At 45.3% G+C, this 22,987-nt stretch overlaps 1 protein-coding gene across 6 annotated transcripts in view; it reads right to left on the bottom strand.

Moving 5' to 3' along the window:
• The window catches only part of FARS2 (phenylalanyl-tRNA synthetase 2, mitochondrial), a 391,286-nt gene that overhangs the window by 364,468 nt on the left and 3,831 nt on the right, over positions 1-22,987 (bottom strand). For 3 of the 6 annotated variants that reach the window (XM_082413329.1, XM_082413326.1, XM_082413331.1), the window contains exon 2: positions 9,580-9,665. Coding sequence is in view for 2 of the 6 variants with exons in the window: in XM_082413326.1 (XP_082269452.1) it covers positions 9,580-9,665 (86 nt within the window). In the remaining 4 variants the exon portion in view is untranslated. Of the gene's footprint in view, positions 1-2,835; positions 2,946-5,006; positions 5,096-5,475; positions 5,577-5,694; positions 5,715-9,579; positions 9,666-22,987 lie in introns of those variants that run through there. The other 3 variants (XM_082413325.1, XM_082413330.1, XM_082413327.1) reach the window with 3 other exon arrangements.

Below are 22,987 nucleotides of genomic sequence, written 5' to 3'. Positions count from 1 at the left end.
GCAGCTACAGAAACGCGCCCGATCTTTAAGTGCTGATATCCCCTGGGCTCTCTCTGCCGGGTCACTCTATACTCTGCGTCACCGTTAGCATCTTTTCTGAGGTGGCAACATTGTCCTCAGACGTCCAACAGTAAGTCCTCAGGCGATAAAGACATCTCCCAGTCCACGCTTCCCAGGGCCGTTATGAAGCGTGAGTGAGAATGTACAGAAAGCTCACCTGAAACATAAAAAAATACTCCACAAATACAGGTTATGAGACTTAGTATAGATTAATAGTAAGCAAAGCCCAGAAGACATACTTATTGGAATTGTTACACTTTAATTTCTGGGTAAATGGATACTAGGAAAGAAACTGCCGTGCTTTAAATTCAAAAGGCACCCTTGGAAGGATGGCAGCTTCACTCATAATCTGAGTTGCTTCCAGAAGATGGTCCCAAGTTATTTGCTTGTTTCTAAATTATCTACAAGCTTCAGACACTGCACACATCTAAAATGCTCATTAGAAGTCAAAGAGCTTTACATGCCTAAATTTGGTTTGCGGATGAATATATATGTGTACTGCATAAAACCCAAAAACATTCAGTAGATCCTAGGATGCATGCAAAGTTACTTAAACTCACTTTTACCCCCAAACAAACCTACAGCGGGTAAATCACATGGAGCCACAATGGATATATTACATCAATACAGATCAAAAATGCATTACAATTATGGGAGAATGCAGTCTGTGGCTGGCTTTTGTCTCTCATTTTTGACAGCTAGACCCCACCACGGGCCCCACTGCCCATCACCTACAGACCTTTAGGCTCTCACTCACCCTCCGCGCCCATGCTTAAAAAGAGGCTCATGGTCCTCTCCCCAGCTGACTAAGCCAGCATGGTCAAAAGCTGAAAAGGTCTCAGTCTTAAGAGGTTCATATATCTAAAGAGGACAGGCTAGAAATAAGCTGATCTGAGTTCAACACCACAATCTACAAATAAAGAAAACTCCGTTTAAGTCTTTTTTTCCTTAGTAACATATATCAGGGTTGCATACATGTGTGTATGTCTTAACACACAGAAGTTAAAAGAGAAAGAAAGCCCTGTCGTCTCATATAGAGAAAACCCCTTGTTGTGTTAAAAATAATAACACTCGGGACAGCCAGAGTCCCGTGGATGGAAAAGGACGAGTCTCTGGCCCAATGCTGACGGAACAAGCAGACATTTCAATAAAGGCCTATCAATGAAAAATTAAACTTCTGTAAAGGAAATTCTATAATAACGAGGAAAAATATAGATGTTAATAAAAGAAAAAGAGAAAGGTAAAACTTTCATAAACAGTCTAATTAGAACCACAAAAAAATTATACAGGAGAAAAGAATGAAAGAAAAAATTTTAATGTTATGAACGGTTTGCATTCAGGTGGAGGGAACTTGAATAAATTTTCTCTCGTCTTTCAATTTTTCCTTTTTGTCTAAATTTTTGAGAATAAGCTTCTAGTTCCTATCCTGAAAACAGCTTTAACCCCCCCAAGACCAGACAAAGTTAAAGGTGCCAACCTCGGCATGTTACAGCAAAATGCTATCAGCAGGTCATAAGTCTCTCCCAGCTGCTTTGCACTGAATAATAACCGCATTGGCAGCTCCCACACAGAAGGCAGGATGAAGCTAGTTTCGTGGGGATGTGGAGAAAAGTCATCCTGTCCACTAGGCCACAAGTGGGCCTAAGTAGATTACCCTGTGCTCTCCCAGGAAGAAAGCAGTTTACACACAGAGCCGGTTTTAAACACTCCAGCACCACACAGAAAAGAGCTATCCAGTCACACCAAGGACAAACGTTTAGACTGGAAAGTTACAGAAACATAGGAAAAGCCCCCTTGAAATGTGAATACCCATCAATTCCAAACCCGATTACCCAGTAGCTATGACCACGGGCAGCTTGCGAGGTTGACATCACTTCCAAGGGGCCTGGAGCCGCCAAGGGCTGAGCAGGCACCAGGTCCCACACACCGCTCAAGTCCCAGGGTGGACACCACAGGGCGTCAAGGAAGCGGTGGGCTGACGATTCTCCTGCTCTGACGTTCACAAGTGCTTTCTCACTCGTAAAGCCCTGAGCTTCAGAATGCCAATGACCAACGTGCTGTCCTCTTGCGGGGGACAAGGGGCGCTGGAGAGGAAGCAGGGGGAAGCAGCACAGCCGATGCAGGGCTTCTGCTGTCAGCTTCCAAAGTTAATGCTCCCTTGACGACCGTAAACCTCTACTCTGAGCATATGGACCATAATGAGAGTTTTATAAGAATCACAACTGTGGCAAATACACACTCAAATCATGTACCACAACTAACATTGAATATTCTTCCCTTGAAATGAAGAAAAGTTTATTTTCAAACCCGGAGATACTATGAAGCTGTAATTTGGTAGGGAATTGGGTTTTGATCCTGCACTATCTCTTGGCTCTCAAGACAAATCTCTAGGCTTTTACTGCTCTGGACCCCAGTCTGACTGTTGCATCAAGGTCACAATCTCCAAACACATTTCTATGCAGCCAAAAGGGAGAAAAAAATGTGCGCATATAGCAAAGAACACTCCAAATATACATCGGTTGAGGGCATGGGGGCATGGAAGTAGCAAAACAAGCACCCCAAGTTCCCCCCACACAGCGTAGCATAAAGGACGCTGGGCCAGGAGCCAGAAGGTCCAGGTCTGAGCTCCCAGCTGCCGTCCACTCTCTGAGGGACCGTGGGGAAGACATTCATCCTTAAGGGCTCAGCTTCTCCATCTGTCGAACAAGGAGGTCCCGACAGGTGACTTGGGAGGTGTACATATATATATAAATCAAAGGTCTTTTCCAGCATTACCTTTCCTAAATTTCTCAGCTCAAATTTCCTCTTCCTTTACCCCTGAGAGCATCTGCTGCAGGTTCTACACGTGGGACCCATCACTTGACCACAGGGCTTCAGTACAACTCCTGGAACCATGAAGACGGGGTATAAATTTCCCTCATTCATTCATCATTCTATTAGCAAGCACAAAACCATCACTTACATCATAATATACAAAACCATGTGCTAGATACTTTACGGGACGGATATAAAAATGAACAACTTCAAAAGGTCCGGTCTCTACTTAAAGGCATTTAATGTTTACAATCCAAAGGGAAATATAAAGAATTGAAGAAAACTGCAATGACAAAGATCTAGAACAAACTGCTAATTAATCACAGTTCCTTTCCCACGAAGCCTAGATGGGACCCAAAATCCTTCTCAACACAGCATTCCACTCAGCATTCTAAAGACTGCAGTCAGCAGGTGAGGTTAACTTTGCTGCCAGGTTAGGCTCGCTCCTGAGCACGTGCCCGGGCACTTCCAATGCCCTCCTCCCGCCTGTCCCCCTAACCTCCTTGACTTCCACCTTCACCTCCAAACCATTAGGTATTCCAGAAAAGCCGGGGGCACTTCAGACCCTCGTCACAGTGGCTGAAAGCCCTTGCCAATTCACCTTTGCCAACTTTTTAAAAATTTCAAATTCCAGGGAAACAGGAAATATATATACTTGCTTTACTCCATGTCTACCACACTGCTATACTAAACTCTGAACTGCATGACTGACATTGGCATTGGACATCTAGTATATTCCTACTAAGAAGAACATTGCGCAGTGTCACTGAGGCTTAAGTCAGTGCGCATACGACCCAGCAAGCTTTACAGACACTCACGCCTCCTGCTCCTCTCCTGCTGTGAGAGGCTGCATCCCTAATCCTAGCTGGCCATCTGGGAAACAAATGACTTTGTGATGGCACTGTAAATTGGTTCCACTCCTCTGGAAAGCAATCTGGCAATATGCTTTAGAAGCCATAAAACTGTTCATACTCTTTGACCTACTAATACCACTAGGGACTCTGTCATAAGAAACTAATTCAAACTGTGGAAATAGCTACATGCACAAAGATATACCTTGTGGTGTTATTAATAACTGTGAAAAGCTGGGAGCAAGATACTCATCAACAACAGAGTTAATTACTTAATGGTATAGAATCACAACAGAGAATGCAACCATTAAAACGGTAATGATGAAGATTATGTAGCAATAAGGGGAAATGCAGATGCAAAACAACAGATACAACGATGTAAAAATCATTGAAGAAAAAACTGATAATCATTGTTTTAGGACAGTGAAGGGGGTGTTTTCTCCTGTTCTGTTTCTTAGCTTTTTGTGATACAGCACTGATGCTTCTACCATTTAAAGATAATCTTCGGAAATATGAACGCAGGCCTTGATCGTGAGGATGAAGAGGAAAGGGACCACATCAGAAAGCCCAGCCTGCTACCTTCCGCAGCGGGGAGGGGACAGGGCCCTCCACACCCTGGGGGCCGGGGGCGTGTGCACAGAGCAGCTCCACAGAGAGCCACCAGGCAGTGTGTGCGCCTGTCAGTGATTAGGGAAATATGAGCAGCGCCCATCTGCTAACCCCAGTCAATCCCCTCCATTACCAGCATCCCGAGGCCAAGAATTTCCCAGGCACACCGCACTTGCTGTCAGCTTAGTTATCTGTTTACCAGATTTATATGGGGTCACACGGGGCTGTTCGATAATTTATTTAAAGCAAGTAAGCTCAGATGTTCACGTCTGGAGCAATGAGGAACGTCTGCGCCAAGAAACGCCATCATCGTAAAGATCGGGGGAGAGGGCAGAAACCACCTGTCGCCTCTGGTGAAACAGAGGAAGCGGCAGCACTGACGCTGCCACTCGGGGGTCTCAGAAACGGGCGCCCGGGCGAGGGCAGAGCTGCCTCTCCAGGGCTGGCGTGGGGATGGAGGACGCAGCTCAGGAAGAGGGGTCCAGCCCAACAGACGTTCCTCCAGATGGACACTGATCCCAACCTGGGGCCACTGAACCCCATGTGCAGGTTCCCCCTGTGTCCAGCCGGGGACCAGCCCGCGCAGGGAGATTTAAGGAGCTCCAGCCTGCCTAAACTGCCAGCACTGAGGGGTCTCGCAGGTTCTCTGCTTCCCTGCTCTCGTGCTCTTACCCTCATCCCCGCGGCCGAGGACCTCTTTATGCTGCAGGGTCAGCGACCAAGTTCTGATCTCACCGTATCGCAATTTCTGCTCTGAGTCGCTGCCAGGGAGGGAGCAGAGCAAAGACGTCTCAGAAACAGATTTTGAAATTCGACAAAACTGACTTAAATTCAAATTATGTTACCCTCCTCCCTGTTGACCTCGGGAAAATTGCTTAATCTCTCTCAACTGCAGTTTCTTTTTCTATAAAACGTGCACCTACGCCATCAGGTCACTATAAGGATTAAGTGAAACAAGGAGCGTCGACCCCAGCGTCTGACGCCACGTAATGCTTGTTAATCCAAGTCTGCCCCACATGCCCTCCCGCTCCTCGGCCACTGGCGCCCCACCTGCCTCTCCATCCCCCTCTAATCCTGTCCACTAAACAAGGACTGCACAGCCCCACCCTGCCGCTCAAGCCTCCTTATGCTGACCACACACCTGGACTCCACTTGCCTTCTGGAAGCGCCCACCACCGAAACCCAGACACTGTCCTCTCTGAACCACGATCTGACGCCAGCGTGGGCGCTTGAGGCCGCACCGCCTGGGCTCACAGCCCTGCCGGTTCACTTGTTAGGAAATGCGACTTGGGTCAAGCTATGGAACTTCTGCGTGCCTCAATCGCCCCATCTGTGAAACAGAGACAATGGCAGTGCCTACCTCATACGACCGTGAGGCGGATCCCTGTGTCTACAGGCATCTGGGAGCCGTGTCCAGCACATGGCAAGCAGGCACTTTTTACATCTTTGACTCCCTGTGAGAGTGTTTCGTCCAGATCACTCGGTTAGCTGCCTGTGCTAGCCCACGTCATCAGATGAGCAAGCATCCCCGCCACCCTCTGACACCACGGGAGATGAAGCAGGCTCGTAGAGTGAAGCCTTTCCGGTGCCAGTGTGGTCCACAGGCCAGCATCAGCATCACGCGGGAGATCATTCGAAATGCAGCCTCTCAGGCACCCCCAGCCCGACTCAAATGGAATCTGCATATTAACATATTTTGAATGCACAAGTCCTCTGTCACCTGGGGTTCCTGTTATAACACAGATGGGGGGACGGGGGACCTGAAACTCTGCCATCCTAGGACCCCACTTGGAGTAGCAGGTATGAAAAAAGAGCACCAAACTCCAAAGAGGAAGTGCACCAGGATGTGAGACAACGGCTGCCTTGGCACCTGCAGGTGGACAATGAGGGAGACGGGTGTGACCGATGACCTGGAAGAGTCCATAGCTAAGAAGTCAAATGGCGCAGGGAGCTCCCTGGTAAGTCCTTAGAGGGTAGGGACCACGTCTTACTCATCCTGGTTTTCTCAACAGAGGATGCCTGGCACAGAGGAGGCAGGTCACTGTAACCATCTATCTCCGTCTCAATGCAAGCAGAATAGCACTTGTTAGCTTTACAGAAACACAACTGTTTTATAGCTGTATTAGCAGCCCCTCTCCACCCTACTCTAATATAATATTTGCCTCTACATTTCCTATATGAAGATGACACACCCTATCATTAATCAAAGGGAACCACTTCTAAACGTTTTCTCTTAGTAATGATGCTGGCTTTGAAAACCCGCGAGGCGGGGGGTGAAGGTGGGGTGGGGGTAGGAGGAGGGGCCGGCAGAACATCCTACACAAAACAGCGGCTACATTTTTAAAGAGCATTTGCTGGTACCTTGCTGACTCTTTCATTTTAAACATCCAGCATGTTGAAAACTAAGTGAAGGCAGCAGAAGAGGAAGTGCCCTGCTGCTATAACCCTTGACCTTTTCTTAGTGACACACGAAACTAATCAGCCCCTGGAGGTCAACAACCAGGGACTAGTTAGAGGGAAGGAGACACGGAAAGCAAACGAGAGTAGAGACTAGAAAAATCACACCAGCTGATCCAAGAGTCCCTTGAAGTCCCTCCTTCCTGGGGAGCACAGCCCTCACTTTCTAAGACAGCAGCAATGACCGGATGCCCTTGCTTCTGATCTCAGCAATCTGTCCCCTTGTCCAGCAGGGCCCTGGCCCTACCGCCCACCTCCACACACACCTGTCGCCAAGGTAACTGACTAAGGGGAGGAATCCACACAAACGTGAGAAGAAAGCTATCTTCCCAGTCCAGTGCCCACAACTAGCATGAAGTTACCTAAATGTGAGACCACATCAATCCCAAATGTGCCTCTCTTTGAAAAAACAAAGGAAGATCACCGGCAGATGTCCCTAAGAGAATCTCCTTCACGTCACTCTGAATCAGCAGCTACATATGAACACAGAGTAACATTATTATACGCTTATACTACATATACCTACATGTACAAACACACAGGGATACGTTTCTCTGCTCTGCCTGTATGTGAAAAGGGTTTGGGGTGGCTAAGGCAGTCCTTGTCCTCAGCTACTGGTGTAAGCCAACCATTTTCTGCCCTCAGGTGAGGTCTCTAAGCAATTCCATGCATCATATACACCCTTTCTGCTTCAACTACTGATGGAGCTCTCACAGAAAAACAGAATACAAAACAACGACAAAGTTTCAAAATTTTACATCTAAACATTCATTTTTAAAATGAAATCAAAGCAGGGAGAACACTTGTTTCCCCAAACCTCATCTCTAAACTTCCACGAACTTTCAACCAAATAATCTTAAAGCCACAGTCACACAGGAAGGAGGATGCCAGCCCTGTCACTGACGTTTTAAAGAAACTCCAAGGGCCCGGGAGGAGCCAAGGCGAAGCATCCCTCTAGACCGAGGAACCCTCGGAGGGCCTACGTGGTGCAGGCAAACACGCAGCCAGGTTTCCCAAAGTAATGCCACGTTGAGTGTTACAGCGCACAGGGGTGGTGAGGCTCTGGGTGAGAAGACTTCAGGAACTACAGAAGCGTCAGCTCGAACCCATCACGGTCAGCAGTTTATAGAATGAAACTGCCCTCAGAACGCAGAGTGACCGGGAGCCGGCAGTGAATGTAGGCGAGCGGACCCCTGTCCTTCCTCCAAGTTCCTGAACTCAAGTCCCCGCAGAGTAAGCGAGACCGGCCCCTCCAGACACCAGCGCTAAGCCGCATGAATAGAGAGACATGCTCCATAAGGACGTGAAAATCACCTTCCAACACAAATAAACAAAACAGAAGACAGTCCCTGTGTGTGTGAGGACTATTTTCCAGCAATCCCTGCTAATAAGGACACCCTGAGAAAAGGCATTTCTGTATCTTTTGTGATGAGAAAAATCTTAATTACAGCCCAAAGAGCAAAGTACTCAAGAGGAATTAGACCAACGATCCCATACCTTGACCATACATTTAGAATCATCTGTGAAGCTTTTAAAAATCCCAATGGCCAAGGCGCACACCAGGCCAGTGACATGGGAATCTCTGGAGGTGGCCTGCAGTGCACGGCCAAAGTTGGGAACCACCGAATTAGGGATTATTCCAAAGACACCGTCCAGGGCAGAGTCCATCTGAGCATGACTGTGGGCCCTTGATACGCTGGGACCTTTGTCTAAATCTCACACCCAGCTATGATGGTGGATGGTACAAGCCACTCACCCTCAACCCTAGGAGGGGCTCGGGGCCGTGCACACACAGCCCTCCCCTTAACACGCAGCACAGACAAGGTCGCCCATCCAGAGGGCCTGCCGGATGAGCAGGGTGCAGGAGACCCGCGGTCTGTATCTGCAGGGGGCACCTCCCTGGCAGCAATGTGCGGGGCTCTGGAGACGGGCTGGGACATGGGCTGACACACGGGCCCAGCTGAGCCAGCGTCCCCCGGGGAGCACGCTCTTTTCAGGATGCCGCAAAGCCCCTCATGACCACTCCGTGAGGGAGAATGCAAACCCTCTTAGCAAAATACACACAAGGATTAAAGAAATGGGTACATTTCCTTGCTGTTGCTCCTCTATTGATAAAGATGGAAAATTCACTTTATCTGAATTTGTTTAAAAAGTCCTCAGTGTTTACCATTGATACTCTCCAAGTTTCCCCCCATTTAAATTCGGCTTAGATAGTTTTGTTTGGTTTTATTTGAAAGCAAACTTCTGGCAGAGGTACGTAGAGCAGAGATATATACAAAACTCCAGGAGAATCAATTCGTATTTATTCAAAGCATTTAAAAGCAAAATTTGACCCAAGAATTCAAATAAAAAGAAAATCAAACATATTGCATATATCTTGAAAGATTATTTTAAATAACAGAACATTTTAAAGCATAAATGTAGAAAGGCAGGGGAAAGACATACAGAGATATTCAACATATAATATCTTTCTACAGAATGTGGATTTTTTTAAAGAGCACTTTTGTCCAAAAAAAAAAACAGAAAAAAGAAAAAAGAGAAACCAACCCCTAAATCTAAGATGCTTTCCAACATGAGCTGTGAAGGCAGGTGGCCCGGGCTTGAAGCCACACGCAGTGCCCTGGACCATGTCTCCGAGCCTCTGTGCCCCCTCTTACCTTTGCATCAGAGGCTCTGGAGTCGGACTGTTGGGCTCGAATTCCGGTCTGCACATGAGCTGTGTGAGTGCATTTAACCTCCCCGCCCCTCTCTCCCTCCTCTGTGACACTGAAACAAGAACAGGACCTACCTCCAATCGGCGGAAACTGGAACCTGGTGCACAGCCGATGGGAGTGCAAAATGGTGCAGCTGCTGTAGAAAACAGTCTGGCAGTTCCTAAAAATATGAAACATAGAATTACCATAAGATCCAGCAATTCCACGTCTGCGACTCTGCCCCAAAGAGCTGTGAGTAGACACTGGAACAGATATCTGCACACCCATGTTCACAGCAGCATATTCACAATAGCCAAAAGGTGGAAGCAGCCCAAGTGCCCATCAACAGAACAATGGATAAAATGTAGTACATATATACAATGAAATATTATTCAGCCTTAAAAAGGAAGGAAATTCTGACACATGCTTCAACACGGATGAACCTTGAAGATAACTATGCCAAGTGAAATAAGCCAGTTATATAAAGACAAAATATTCTATGATTTCATGTATATGAGGTACTTAGAGCAGTCAAACTCATAGAAACCGAAAGAATGATGGTTACCAGGGGCTGCAGGGAGGGGGAATGGGGAATTAGTGTTTAATGGGTACAGAGTTTCAGTTTGGGAAAATGAAAAAGTTCTGAGATGGAGGCAGGTGATGGTTTACCCAACAATGTGAAAGTACTTAATGACAATGAACTGTACACTTAAAAATGGTTCAGATAGTAATTTTTATGTTTTGTATATTTTACCACAATAAAAGAATAAAAGTAAATAAGAAAGTCTAGGCCCTACCTCCTAGAGTTGCTGTAAGGGCTGGATATATGAGAAGTGTTTACAGAGTACCTGGCAGGGAAGCCCTCCATAAACACTAGCTACAGCTACACTCTTATTGTCCTACCTTTGGAGCTCCCTCCAGGCCCCACTACCATGTTCTGCAGAAACAGATGCTCACTGACTAGATTCTGATCCCCCTCCTGGAGCTGTAAACCTTTTGCAATGAGACAGTTCCAGCCCTGGGCTTCCTTCCAGCATAAATGCTCTAATATTGGGACAAAACTTCCACTGCAATCAGATAAAGATGAAGAGACCACCTGGTTCCTGCAGAGTGTTCACACATAGAGCTGAGAAGACCACAATTTAAAAAAAAAAAAAAAAACTGATTTTATCGTCTATTTCCTAAATGGTTTGTTAATAATTTTGCCTTAAAGATAGGTTCATAGGCTAATGCTATCATATAGGTCTGACAGTGGGGAAGAAAGGAAAAAGTTCCCCTCCTATTCATAAATATTCTTTCACCTTTTATCACAATCAAGACTATTTTACTTCTTTGCTTCGTCATTTAAAAGTCCTTTTATTATGAAAATTTCCAAGCATATACAAAAGTAGAGACCCGACTAGCCCTCATGTACCCAGCTTAATAGCCAACTTCAACCTCTCTGACCCTACCTACGACTCGACATTCTCCCCACCAAAAAACTAGAATAAAAACACCAGGGCAGCTACACTGAAGCAATGTTCTTTTCTAACAATCATCATCATCATCACCATCACCATCATCACTATTTTACTTTTAGAAGTTCTTTTTGGATATCTTCTCACCTGCTTTCCTTTTCTTCTTTGAAACTACAAATAATTTCAATACCTACTATGCCAAGGTTATTGTGAGGATGTAATATACACGAAAATGCAGAGCTTGGTGTCTGATGTGCATGAAGTTCCTGAGAAATCTTAGTTCTCCGTGGACCACCACCTCACCCTTCTCTCCAAGACAACAGATACCAACCACCGCCACCCCTCTCACACATATCCTTCTCCATTAAAGAATGTCCTTGCTTGTCCCTCACTCCTCCCTTCCCTTCCCAAACACTGGTCCTTGCTTCCCTCCTGGCCCCTCGGCCTGCTTCGAAGCCAGGGATCCCAAACACAAATGCCTGATCACAAATCCAATCACCCAGAAGACCCCAAATATAAAGACAAATACAGAAAGTGGATAAATTGAACTGATCAATATATTTAACATTTAGGGTACCAGCCACTAAATTAAAAATTAAAAACATACCCAATCTAGTGCCTGTATATTATTTAACAGAAAAACCAGGCTAGACACTAACTACATGGTAAAAATAGCACAAACAGGGATTCCTATGCAGGTCGTGTGTATGTGTGTGTATTTATATTTTAAACATTAAACCCTTTTTTGATGATCCAAGAAATTTTATCTGCTGATGAGATTCCTTTCCTTGCAGGACTTTCCGCCAGTGGCAAACCTGCCACATCTAATTTGTTTTAAAAGGAATTCTAATCACCCAATCAATCATACTCTTGACCTCCAGCCTTCACAGTCACTTCGCTGTGGCCAAAATTGGCTCTAAAAATTCATGTTGTAACAGTTCTGTTGTCCTCAAGCTGCAAAACGCCAACGACAGGAATATAATTTGACCAAACCCTCTGGTAGAAGAAAAAACAGTACCTGAAGTTTCTAATTCGTCTTCTACCAAGATTCTTTAAATAAAAGTGAATGTCTAAGATATTATTAAGTCATAACTTTTCCTCTACTGGGGTTTAAAGACTTATAAATCATCCAAGTCTGTATGCAGTGAATCTGGTCTCCTCATTACAAAAATCACACGTCTCACTTTTGCTTTTAAATAACTTTTCTTACTGCAGAGATATAATGACCAAGTAATAATCCTTCCAACTCCCCGCCCTCCCCTCCTGGCACACATTCAATCCTAACCGCGCTGGCGCACGTCGTTCTGGCTTGAAAAGGCGTCCGCATCTGCTGCCTGCCCTCCTTGTCTCCAGCCTCCCTCCTGGCTACCTGGCTTCTCAGGGCTGGCACACAGCAGGTACTCAATACATGATGCCGCCAGGATCATTAAGAAAACTTTAGGTGTAATAAGAGACAGAAGCACTCACATCAAGTGGAGAAGCTGACTCGGGGTGGGGAGAAGAATGCGATTATTTTAGACACACTGTTTGAGGGGCTGGCGGGATACGCAGATGGACACATTCAGTGATGTCCACCTCGGTGATGACGTCACACGGGGATGAAGCACGTCAAGAAGGGAGGCCCGAGGAGACAGACGGAGGCCCTCTGCAGAAAGACTCCATCCGCGAGCAGAGAGCTCAGCTCTGAGCACCACCGAAGCTAAGGAAGTACCGCATTTCAAGGTGACTGAAAACACTGGGTGGGGTGTGAAACGCCACAGCTGAACTGAAGAGGATTAAAGACCGTAAATGAGGGGACGGGTAACTTAATCACTAGAAAGTTCTCCATCTTTGAGAAGCTGTTTCAGTGATGAATAAGATACATACTTATAACTATCCGCAAGAATCCCAAATAAAATGTAGACAAACAGAAACCACTAAGGGAACACTACACCAAGGCCACGGGGGTGGGGGGGTGGGGGGTGGTCACCACGCACAGCACAAGGATAAATCAAGGCAGGAGATCCAGTCCTCTAACTGACCCCATGATCAAAGGAGAAAAAGCAAATGATCAGCCCCCAGATGCTCTGAAGGCACTTGACAAAACATAACATTCACTCTTCATTAAGACAAACTCTTAATAAGATAGAAATAGACGACTATTGCCTTAATATGATGCCAATATATCCACCAAAACTCCAGAATCATGATTTGAGAAACCACTATAGGCATTCCATGAAAGTCCATCTTCTGAATAGAGAAATAGGAATCAGCGAGTGACAGAAGGTTCCCCCAAAAGGAATTAGAAATGCCTCTGGAAGGTATGAAAAGATGTTCAATCTCAAAGAAATGCAAATTAAAATGACAATTCGATTTTTAAAAAATCTACAGATTGGGGAAGATCATGTTCTTTGATATCACAGTATTATGAGGGTCTAAGAAACAGGCATTGCTGGTAAAACTTCTATGGAAGACAGTTTGACAATATCTATCAACATTTAAAATGCACATATTTAATTCAGCAATCCCACCTGTAGTAAATTAAATTTATAGATATACTTCTTGTACGTCTGAACAAGGATATTGATGCATGAACAAGGATATTCACTAAACAATTTGAAAGAGCCAAAGACAGGAAATACATTTCCATTAATCGGGGACTAGCTAAGTAAATTAAGAATAAGGCTTGGGCTTCCCTGGTGGTGCAGTGGTTGAGAATCTGCCTGCCAATGCAGGGGACACGGGTTCGAGCCCCGGTCTGGGAAGATCCCACATGCCGTGGAGCAACTAGGTCTGTGCGCCACAATTACTGAGCCTGCGCGTCTGGAGCCTGTGCTCTGCAGCAAGAGAGGCCATGATAATGAGAGGCCCGCGCACCGTGATGAAAAGTGGCCACCACTTGCCGCAACTAGAGAAAGCCCTCGCACAGAAACGAAGACCCAACACAGCCATAAATAAATAAATAAATAAAAATTAAAAAAAAAAAAAAAGAATAAGGCAGCACTACACGTATTGACATAGGATATCTCCAAGATATATTGTTAAATGATAAAAAAGAGGTGTTGATTGGCCGTGCATGGTAGCTACCATTTTTCAACAGGAATATAAATGTAGTTTATGAATATACACACGTATACAAGGAAGTGCAGACACGGTAGGAGCTGAGAGACAGAGACAGGAGAGAGGCTACTCTTCATTACATGCTTTTGTACCTTTTGATTTTATACGATGAGCATTACAACCTAGTGATTTGAGATCACTCTTGACTCCCCTTTCCTTCGCTCCCTCCATCCAGCCAATCGGTAGGATGTGAATTCTGTCTTTACAACATCGCCGCCACTTCAGCCCTCCTTTCCACTCTCACCACAGGTGACATAATTTAGAGACCCTCAGTACCTTCCTCCAGGGTAATTAAACAGCCTTTAACACCTTCCACCTCAAATAATTACCTCCTCTGATTCACCTTACGTACCATGCCGGATTTGCCTTCTGAAGCACACGTTTATTAAGCCTCCGAAGGCCCGAATTCCGCTTCGCCTATCCAAGTGCCCCCGCAGACCCCAATTCCCAGGGACCACACCCCACACTTGGGCTGAACAGAACTGCTGCCAGGGACTAGACCTACAGCTGCTGCCTCCCACCCGGAGCCCCAGCGCCCGGCGGCCTCCTCGCTCGGGAATGTTCCACACGCACCAGCTGAGATGGGTTGTGGCCCCCAGCACCCACCGTGAAGGCCTTGACCTCAGGACACTGCCCCTGACGTCCATCCAGGACATGACTACAGAACTGCACGTCTCTCTCAGGGTGGCCCTGACACGCCCACCTGCTTCCTTCTAAGCACCCACACCAGCGGTAAGTCTCCCCCTCGCAGCTGCCCCTCTGCTTCGTTCCCCGGGCTTCTGAGAACAGTGATGTACCCACAGCAATAAATAAAGAGCAAGTCATCTGGTGAGGGTAACGCTTCCCTTCAGATTCCCCGGATTCCAACTGCTCATTAAAGGACTAAAAAGCCATCCTGAATCTGTAAGTTTAGATGTGCCCAGTGGTCACAATGATATTATACTCAGGTGGGAGGTACTAAAAATGCTAAGTAACTGTTTCTGATTCTTTTTGCCTTTCTCAATGGACACTGGTAAAAAGTTTGGAATCCCAAGCACATAACACATATGCAAGAAAGTCCCTCTTACCTGTCATTTAAAAGTCATTTTCTAGAGTTACTGTTTTTTTAAATGAGAGAAATGCTCTTTCTCAGGGCAAGCATGTAAGGTTAGTGATGGCTGGGAGCAGGAACTAAATTGGATGATTTCGGGTCCTTATCAAGAAGTGTCTACCATTTCCCAATGTAAGGCAATTATGCATTAGTTAGGTCAAGGTCATTTTAAAAGAGGTGATTCCTGTAGACACATAGGTATCAGTAGCCCATATTAGTCTGGGCAATAAGTATGGAAAAGAATTTTAAAATTCATCATCAAATTCATAGAGACAGAAAGTAGAACAGTGGTTCCCAGAGGCCAGAGGGAGGGGAGAGTGGGGACTTAGGGTTCAACGGGGACAATTTGGGAAGATGAAAAAGTTCCAGAGAATGGATGGTGGTGATGGATGCACAACAATGTAAATGCATCAATGCCATGGAACTGCACACTTTAAAATGGTTAAAATGATAAATCTTATTATATATATATATATATATTTAACGCAACTTTTTAAAATCCACCATGAAACATGAACTGTAAACATTTTATTTTTAATACAGTAAAAGATACGACTACCAGTTCTTCTTATTTCTCATTTCAAGACCTAAGACAATATAGACAAAACATCAGCAGTTTAAATCTGATGGCTCTAATATAGTAATTATTAAAGTTTATCTTGATAATTCTTTTTTTAATCCTACCTTCACTTGGAAAGCACTAATATATTATTAAAGTTTAATCTGCTAATTCTTCTTCTTCTTCTTGTTAATCCCACTCTTCACTTGAAAAGCTTGTGGCCTTCACGGTGAGGTCCGTGCCATGCAGTCAGAGGGCAACGGCTGCGTAAGTCCCAGCTGGCTGAGGTTAGCCACAGAAGGCAGAGAGGAGGCCGGAACTCAAAGGGCTCCAGGCCCGTGTTCCTGGGTGGGTCCTCCCTCAAACTCAAGCCCAGGAGGGCTCTAGCCTATTGATACAATGCAGTTAAAATAATGAAAATTAAAAAATAAAGAATGGAAGGAAAATGCAATGATAATCCGAAATCACAGAAGGTCACTGAGGACATAAGAGCTTCTGCTTCTCAAGTAGACCATAAAACACACCTATTATGCATCATAAAATGAGCTGAACGCAGGTCACTGCTTTTAGACGGCCTTTTCAGCTGCAGAAATTACCTATGTTTAATGGGTTAGTATTCAGTGGTAATATTTTTCAATGCCAGAAGCTAATAAAATCACGTCCTCTGGATCTGTGGTGTCTAATACAGTAGCAGCTAATCACATGTGGCTATTTAAATTTAAATTAATTAAATAAAGTTAAAACCTCAGTTCCTCAGTTGCACTAGCCACATTCCCAGTGCTCCAGAGCCACATGTGGGTGGTGGCGGCCACGCTGGACACAACAGGTAGAAACACTTCAGTCATCCCCGAAGTCTACGGGACAGAGCTGCTCTAGGCTACTCAGTGCCTTTTCCTGAAGCCATCACAGCATTTCTGTTCGTTCCTTCAACAAATGTTTGCTGAGCTCCTACTATGTGACAGGCACAGGGCTAGCTGTCGAGCATGGCAGTGAGTGAAACTAAGAGTTTAAGTAGGAGATAAAGAGAAACCTCCAATATACGAATGGAGCCCTGATTTTTAGATAAAGATGAGCAGCCAGGCAAGGGCTGTCTGAGAAAGTAACGTTTAAGTCAACAACGATAAGCCATTCAAAGAGACAAAGTTTCCAAACAGAGGGACGAAAGCACCCATGTGCTCAGGTGGGGAGGGCTTAGCATGTTCCGGAAACTGATCTTCATGCATTTTGCAGCTGTCTCATTAAACTTGAAACACCAAGCAAAGCATTTAACTGACACCCAAATCTATTCCCATGGGGAAGTCAGACAACAGTCCATATATCATCCCCAGCCGTTCCCCTTCTCCCTCTAAATCACCTGCCTTTCTGTCATTTCATTTCTTGAAGGACTGACTTCTGAGTAGGCAGGCAGAGAAGAGCAATTAATTTTGTTACTTCTTAGCAGAGGAAACGGGGGCTTAGGCGAGCTTTCTGAGTGACTGTGGACTTCAACCGGCTGTGCTAACGCGGCCACCGAGACGCTCCCATCACAGGTCCAGCAGTTTCCATCTGAGGGTGGCTGGCAGTATTCCTGCCGGGGCAAACCGCTCACGCCGACTCCGGGCAGCACGACCCAGCCGCTGGGCAGACGGCTCACTGGCTGGATGGCCTCTCCCTGGCAATGCAGCTAGGGGCACGCAGCGGGCACCGCCGCCCCGTCACTGCCCCGCACACGGCGCACGGGGGAGACTGAACACACCCACTCAGGCCTTTGAAGCCTCTGCCCCGCAACTCACTTGTGCCATTCACACACCTCGTCATTCTTCCGGCTTCTCCTCTTCCCGTCACCTTTGCAACCAGAGCGGCAGTGCCCCTCACAGCCCCGGCTCCCGTCCAGGGGCTGCACAAGGTCTGCAGGACGCACGCCCGGGGCCGCTGCACACAGCCCTCTGGTGCACCCAAGGCAGCTGAAGACAGCATTCCTCCTCCTCTGGTCCAGCGGGAGCCAAGCCACCGAGGAAGCCCCTTCCCACTCCCTTTACTTCAGGGACAGAAAAACAGAACCTCTACTGCTGGAAAGAGCTGAAATGCTGGGACTGAAAAAAAAGGCTGCACTCTCGCACCACATTAATTAAGAGTCAAATGTGGAAACCATGCTTATCACGTCAGGTTTTGATTTTTCAGTCTTAATGAAGAAAAGGCCAATGCTAACAAACAGAAAACCCCGGTGAGGTGGAACAGTTATGAAAGACAGTGTTAAGGAGGGTACTTTAAGTCCACACATGCCATAGCATCCATTGGTAGAGACATTTCTGCCCAAACATATTTCAGTAACTAAGTATGCCATTAACATTTTGGGTAAAACCTTATAAAAACACTTCATTTTCCTACATTTCGCAGAAAGCATAAGCTTCGGATGTTAGAGTACCATGTGAATGTAACACAAAAAAGGAAACAAACAAACAGAAAAAACCCACTGAAACCCACAAACCTGGCAGACCTAGTTCACACCACCACCACACCCTCCCTGCACACTCTCTTTTTCCAGAAAACCAAAGCAGAGTGTCTCAGGGTTAGGGTTAGCTGCTCTAACAAAAATACCACAGACCTGGTGGCTTATAAGCAACAAATATTTATTTCGCAGTTCTGGAGGCTGGGAAGTCCAAGATCAAGGCGCCGGCAGATTTGGGGCCAGGTAAGAGCACACTTCCTGGATCTCAAGGCTGTGTCCTCACATAGTGAGGGGTGAGGGAGCTCTCTGCGGTCCCTTTTATAAGGACATTAATCCCATCCTGGGGGCTCCACCCTTACGACCTGATCACCTCCCAAAGGCCAACCCAACACATCCCACTGGGGTTAGGATCTCAACCTATTTATCGGAGCTGGTGGGGAATGGGGGAATGGGGTGGGGGGGACCACAGCCATTCAGGTTATGGCACAAGTAATGAGAATATGTTCTTAATCTTGGCAATGTCCCTAGAAGTAAGGAGAGCACAGCCTATTTCAGTTCCGATCTGGACTGAAGAGAGGAGTTAAACAGGAAAAGGTAATCTGGTCACAGGTCACACACCTGGGGCAGAGCCTGGCTGACCTCTGACCTTCCAGGGCTATGTTCATTACTTCACCCATTTCAGGATCATACTGCAATAGCTGAAAAAGGTCAGTAATCGAGGGTTGCTTATTTGAAGCTATAATTTAATTACAGATAAAGTGTAACTTTAGAGAAAACATTTGTAAAGAGTAGGTTTCTAGTCCAAACGGAGAGAGGTATAAGCCACCAACTCACAAGTACCCACTCTGCTCAACTTCCCTCATTTACTATGTGGAGCGACCCACAGTGCGCTGGGCACAAGGACAGTCCCTAAAGTGAAGGGTGAAAACTGACAATGTGATGTTGGGATTTTACTGAAAAAAATATTTAAATAACGCTGAGCAACGGAAAAATGCGGTTCTTCCATATTATGAATAAATTACGATATATAAATATTTAATTTTTAAAAGTCCATAAATATCTTTCAAATCTTAAACACATTCACTTCTAAACATGGGATGTCTCACAGTATGCCATTACAGAAAAACAAATCTTAGCTTTGGCGTTGCTAGCACCCTTTACGCCCTAGAGAGGTTATTTGGGAAATCATCTGACTTTAAGAACAAATGTTTAAGGCATCTGGGAGTTGGTGGTCCTTAACTTTAGCAAGTTTTACTGCATCTTCTTGGCTTCTGAGCTGGTATCTTTCTGGTAAATAAAAAAATGTTTGCTCTAACTAAAAATAAAAAGTACCTACAGCCTCCCATTTGGAATTGGTACCCATTTTTCTTTTCCTCAAAAGTATAATTGCAAAGTACAGTCTGCTGGCTTTCTCCTTCCCCCGCGGTATTCCGAGGGTGATTCAGGAGTATAGTGAGCCCGCATCTGAGAAGCACAGGGAATTTTACTTGAAGGTATAACTATGACACGTATTTGTCCCCGTGTTACCCGATGTATAGACAGGAATAGATGGGCAGAGAGAGCCTTCCGGGTGCTCCCAATCCCACGGGGAGCCTGGACAAAGGGACATCTCCTATCGCCTCCCCTTGATCAGGAATCCTTTCCCCTCCACCAGCCCATCATTCCCCTAACACTGGGCCTGCCTGCCCTGCTTTAAACCTCCTGAGAACAGCCTGTTTGGTCTTTCATGTGCCTTTGTTTTAATATTTGTGCACATAGGCCTGTGCTCATCTAAGGGAATAAAATCAGTTTGATCTAGAGAGCAGTTTAAATTCTGGAACACCTTACAAGAAATGAAACTGATTTGCAAATATTCACCGTGCACTTAGCAGAGGTGCTGGGGAACAAAAAAGAGTTAGGAACAAGTCTTTGCCCTCCAAAATTTCAGGAGGCCAGCTTTGCAAGATTCCAAAAAGCCTTATGGGCACGACTGTGGCTTCACCAGTCACTCATCTTGGTGGCAGCACTGGGGCCAGAGGTTCTCAGCCATGGCTGAACATTAGAATGACCTGGGAAGCTACTCAGAGGTTTTTACTTGACAGCTGTGGGAAGAGTCCTGACATCAGCAGTGAGTCTGACATGCACCCCGGATCAAGAGCCACCGCTCTGGACTGACAGCTCGCAAATTCCCACCGCTGCTAAGGCCACAGGTTCTCAAACTGCCAGAGTCGTTCAACTCGGCCTTGAATTTCATGAAATATCTAGCATCCTACCCATATAGTTTTTGGTTTTGCTTTATGCTCCAAAAGACGATTTGTGTCGTCTGAACTTCAACTAGTACATAACCCTGAGGGAAGCTATAAACACCTTTAGATAATCATTTTTAAAATTATTTCAATTTCCTCCACAAAATCACTTTTAAAAAAAAAAGAAATGTATTTATTTATGTGGCTGTGTCAGGTCTTAGTTGCGGCATGTGGGATCTTTTGTTGCGGCGCGTGGGCTCTGTAGTTGAAGCACACGGGTTCTACAGCGCAAGGGCTTAGTTGCCCCATGGCATGTGGGATCTTGGTTCCCTGACCAGGGATCTAACCCGTGTCCCCTGCATTGGAAGGTGGATTCTTAACCACCAGACCACCAGGGAAGTCCCCAAAATCACTTTTATTACAAGCACTTCTTCATATGAAAATCTCATCCTTAATGAATTACAAAATGTTATTTTTCATTCAAAATCTTCATTCAAAATGTTATTTGATAAAAATAGTATTTTGCAAAAATTAAGAAGAAATACTGGCTCTTTTCAAAGGACTCCTGAAATTATCTTCACATCTTCCACAGAATGTTTTGCTAAGGCCAGTTCTGATAAGATATATATCCAGGCCTTTGTATATGCCAAATTAGATTTTGATTTATAGATTTACTGTTAGGGTTTGAAAGAATAAGGCACATATGTCACAAGAAGATGGGCTGGATGGGGCAGGGAAATGTCTTGGTGGAGGGTCAGCTGTCTCGTATTTCAAGATCAGGGACAGAATCAATGCTAAAAACTGCTTAAGGGAGGAAACGTTCAAGTACAGGATTTATTTTCCCTTAAGACGAGGTTCTCCCTCCTGTAAAAGGGGCTGACAAGGAGAACTTTGCACACACCTGGCCCAGCTGTTCCTGGAGCACCGGGATGTGGGGATGGGAGGTGTTCTTCCTGAAGGTACTCACGTCGTCCTGCTAAATGAGGGCAGTGCTGGGAAGAACTGGCAATGGGTCACGTGCACAGGGGCAGAAACATGGCTGGACCTTCTGTACTCCAGTCAGCCGTCTGACTTGGGCCGATGGCAGTGGTTCTCCATCCTGATGGCGCCCTGAAACCCCTGACACTTTTTAAAGACATTACTGCTGGGCCCCCAACCCAGAGCTTACGGCTGCCTTGATGTGAGTGGAACTAGAACACTGGTATTTGTGAAAGGTTCTCGGGTGTGTGCTGTGAGGCCAGGGTAGAGGACCAGTGGGCTAATGAAACCAGTTATCCATCTAGCAGCTATAGTGACCTGGGAACAACTAAAGGGACACAAGTTCAGTTGAAAACAGATCTGACCTCTCAGCCCAGTCTCTCTCCTAGACACAGGTAGGAGGGGAAGGCAGCTTTTGAGAGAGATGAGCTTGAGCTTACAGACAGGCAGACAGAAGGCAAAGAATTAATTTGTTTAAAAAAACAATTCCTATAAGTGACATTTGATACACTTTAAACAAAATCAATTGTCAATTTTACTGCTGTTTCCCACAAGTAAGGCAATACTTAGTCTCCAATGAACGGAGCTCCAATATCTGGTTACTTTCTAAAATTCTCAAGGAAAAGATTTTAAGTATATTTGAAAAGAGCTTCTACAAAAATGTGAATCTCTCACACACACGAGTAGACAACCTAAAACAGGCACTAAGTCTTTTCCAAGAGATGTTAATAGAAAAAAATGTAAATTTATCTTAAAAGACTAGAAAGCTACTATAAAAATCAACATTTGAGACTCTGAATATTTGTAATACTTCCTATATAAAGAAGTTAGCTTTGGAAATAAGTGAGACTCTAACTAAATTAAAATTCAAATATGACTAAAATTTACCCATGTTATCCAAGAAAACTTAAGAAACTTCAAACTCCTGAAGCTGGCTCTGCAGACCTTCTGTGAAGCAGTGCGGCATCACAGCCAGTACCACAGCTGGACAGAGCACACCCCAGGCCCAGGCCCAGGCCCAGGCCCACCCCCCTCGGATTCCTACCTGTACAACTGGCTAAATAACCTAGCCTCTCAGCTTCCCTTTCCTTAATGGGGGTAAGAGCTGTCCTATCATCTGTCCACTGAGATCTTATAACCTAGAAGAAATGGACAGGTTTCTAGAAACACACAGCCCACCAAAACTGAATCAAGAAGCAATAGACAATTTGAACAGACGGATCACTAGAAGTGAAATAGAACCCGTAATTTTAAAAAAACTCCCTGCAAAGAAAAGGACCAGATGGCTTCACTGGAGAATTCTACCACACATACAAAGAAGAACTTATACCTAGCCTTCTCAAACTCTTCCAAAAGACTGAAGAAGAGGGAACACTCCCAAAGTCATTCTATGAAGCCCCCATCGCCCCGAAACCAAAACTAGACAAAGACGCTACCAAAAAAGAAAATTACAGGCCAACATCTTTGATGAATATAGATGCAAAACTCCTCAACAAAATACTAGCAAACCAAATCCAACAATACACAAAAAGGATCATACACCACAACCAAGGTGGATTCATCCCAAGGTCACATGGATGGTTCAACATGCGCAAATCAATGTGTTACACCACGTCAACAGAAGAAAAGACAAAAACCACATGATCATTTCAATAGACGCAGGAAAA

The sequence above is a fragment of the Balaenoptera physalus genome (assembly GCF_965194825.1).
Source record: "Balaenoptera physalus genome assembly, chromosome: 11".
NCBI classification, from domain to species: domain Eukaryota; kingdom Metazoa; phylum Chordata; class Mammalia; order Artiodactyla; family Balaenopteridae; genus Balaenoptera; species Balaenoptera physalus.
Note: the sequence above shows the minus strand (reverse complement) of the source record. Positions and strands in the feature narration are given on the sequence as shown.